General features: G+C 48.7%; 1 protein-coding gene across 1 annotated transcript; it reads left to right on the forward strand.

The window, feature by feature from the left end:
- The first annotated feature begins 697 nt into the window (after nt 1–697).
- LOC149841587 (uncharacterized) lies at nt 698–1360 on the forward strand. Its single transcript, XM_090002169.1, has one exon. The coding sequence runs from the start codon at nt 698–700 to the stop codon at nt 1358–1360; it is 663 nt and encodes a 220-aa protein (XP_089858295.1).
- Nucleotides 1361–2546: the final 1186 nt, after the last annotated feature.

Below are 2546 nucleotides of genomic sequence, written 5' to 3' on the forward strand. Positions count from 1 at the left end.
ATTTTGTTGGGCAGTAGATATGAACAATTCATCTATGCTTGCTTCATGGGGATTCGAGTAATCAAGGTTCCTTGGAAATGTCCTCTTCAAATATATTCTTTTATGAGAATGGTAGATCGCTGCCATTAATCAAGAAATTAAGGCTCCTTTTGAAAACTCGTTGTCGGATGGAGATTATACATTGGAAAAAGTGGTTGGCAGATAGCTATCAATTCCATATTTTAATGTAAATACAAAGGAAGAGAGAGGACCTCACTTCTCATCCCAAATGCATAAACACCCATCCCAGCTACCAGTTTCCAAACGTCCACCGTCAAGGTAGCTTGACCAAGTTTTTACCAAAATGCGCGAGCTCCTATCCCGGCTACTAGTTTCCAAACAGAGCCTAAATAAAACACCTTTGTCATGAGGCTGGAAGCCAAATCTTTGAAACCCCCCCAACTGTTCTAAATTAATGTGGGCAAAGCGGGCCATTAGATAACCATCCAGTCAAAGGCCTCATTGATGACTGACTCTCAAGTAGGGGTGGCAATCGGGTCAGGTCAGCAAACCTCAACACGAACATGACCCATTTATTAAACGGGTCGAATGTGGCAAACACGAACACAACCCATTTATTAAACGGGTAACCCGACACAACACGGTTAACCCGTTTAATAAACGGGTCTCGGCCAAAGATTCCGCCGACGAGCTCTGCATGAGCCTCACAACCGCCTTCGACGTCGGTCCCTCCATTCGCCTCTCGTACCGCCCCAACGACCCCTCCAACGCCTTCCGCCTCGTCGTCAAGACCAGCATCGGCCCCTTCGGCTCCCCCGCTGCCTCCCCGCTCTCCATGAGCACCGAGTTCGACCTCCTCCGCGGCGACCGCGACCCCAAGTTCTTCGTTCGGTTTAGCCCCCAGGCCGACGATTTCTCCATCAAGAAGACGACCAGATCGCCGCCGATTGGATTCTCCGATGATCCCGGTGCCTTCTTTGACCAGAAAATGGGCGAGGGTTTGGAGGTAAACGGCCTCTTAGAGGAGAACGGCGGCGAAGGATCGGCCAATCATCTTCGGCTAGGGTTCTGCGAGAACGGAGGAGTGGTTGCGGTCGAGCAACGCGATGGATCGACGGTGGCATTGGGATCATTTGCCTGCATGATCAACGACCTATTCTCTGGTGTCGAGATCCGCGTGAGGAGCGCCTTTCCGGTGAGGAAGCACACCATTGTCAGCTTCGAGTGGGGGATTAGAGTTCCGATGGGGCTGTCATCAGCCGAAATCTCGCTCAGGAACCTGCCGGTCTTGGTGATGGGACCCGATTACCATAATATGATTCATGTTCGTGTATTTGGCGGGACTCAGGTTGCGGGTTGACGGGTTCGTGTAAACGGGTTGGCATACCCCTAACACGAACACGACCCGTTTAATAAACAGGTTAGGCAGATTGACCCGTTTACGACACAAACCCTGCTAAGAAGCGGGTTGGCGGGTCGGGTCAGATTTTGCCACCAGTACTCTCAAGTGTGGGTGTCTTGGCCTGCTACTATGGATGGCAATGGGCCAGGGCGGGGGACAAGGACTCCACCCCCGCCCCGTCTCAAGATTAGAACCTCCATGCCCGCACGGGGATGGATTTTAACCTTCACCCCCGCCTTCATCCCCGTTTCATGTCCTTCATCCCCGGTTCAAACAAGGATGAGGCGGGGCGGGGCCCCATTTCCCCGTAGTCTATTGCCATCCTTTAGAAGGACTGGGGATGGGGCGGGGAGGGGACAGGATGGGGCGAGAAAAAGTGTAAGTCCATCCCCGCCTTCATCTCCGAACGGGGATGGATTTTAACCTTCGTCCCCGCCTCCATCCCCGTTTCATGCCCTTCATCCCCGGGGGCAAGGCGGGGTGGGGCCCGCTTTCCCCTGGTCCACTGCCATCCCTACCTGAGTTCTCCGAGTCAGCGAAGATCAAGGCCTTTGACAGGATAGGGATTCTGTGACTAAGGATGGTCTAATAATAAAGACGCCACGGTGGAAATCCCAGGAGTGTATCATTAGCAGTTTTTAATTGAGACAAAGAATAAAAATACTGGGTACCATCTTACGCTTGAATGGGCAGCAGAAGGTTCACTTTTTGGGGAAAAAGCCAATGTCATTGGGCATTTCTGGTGCTATTTTTTTTTGAAAGGCTGGTCCTACCAGACAATCTATTTTTAGATAAAAGAAATGTGTATCAATTTAGCTAATGCACTGCCTAGGTCTACGAAAGATTCGTTGTAAAAGAATATTCTAAGGAATATCTTAATGAAATTTTCCCCATATGTTTTAAAAAACACCCTCATTTGTTTTGAACTTCTCAATTCGAGGTTAGTGATGCAGGACAAGACAAAGAACCTCATTGAAGTTTTAGGAAGTAAAAAGTTCAAGGGTTGGTTTCAAAATTTAAATGGGAGTTTGCCTTTTATTTTGCATAAACTTCAGATTTTATAAGTTCAAATAATTACAGATAGGTCTTTTACATTTTATTTATCGCTAGGCCTTTTGATAGTTTCTTAAATGAATCGCTACTT

Source organism: Nuphar pumila, chromosome 3, assembly GCF_984573655.1.
Source record: "Nuphar pumila chromosome 3, dmNupPumi1.hap1.1, whole genome shotgun sequence".
NCBI lineage: Eukaryota > Viridiplantae > Streptophyta > Magnoliopsida > Nymphaeales > Nymphaeaceae > Nuphar > Nuphar pumila.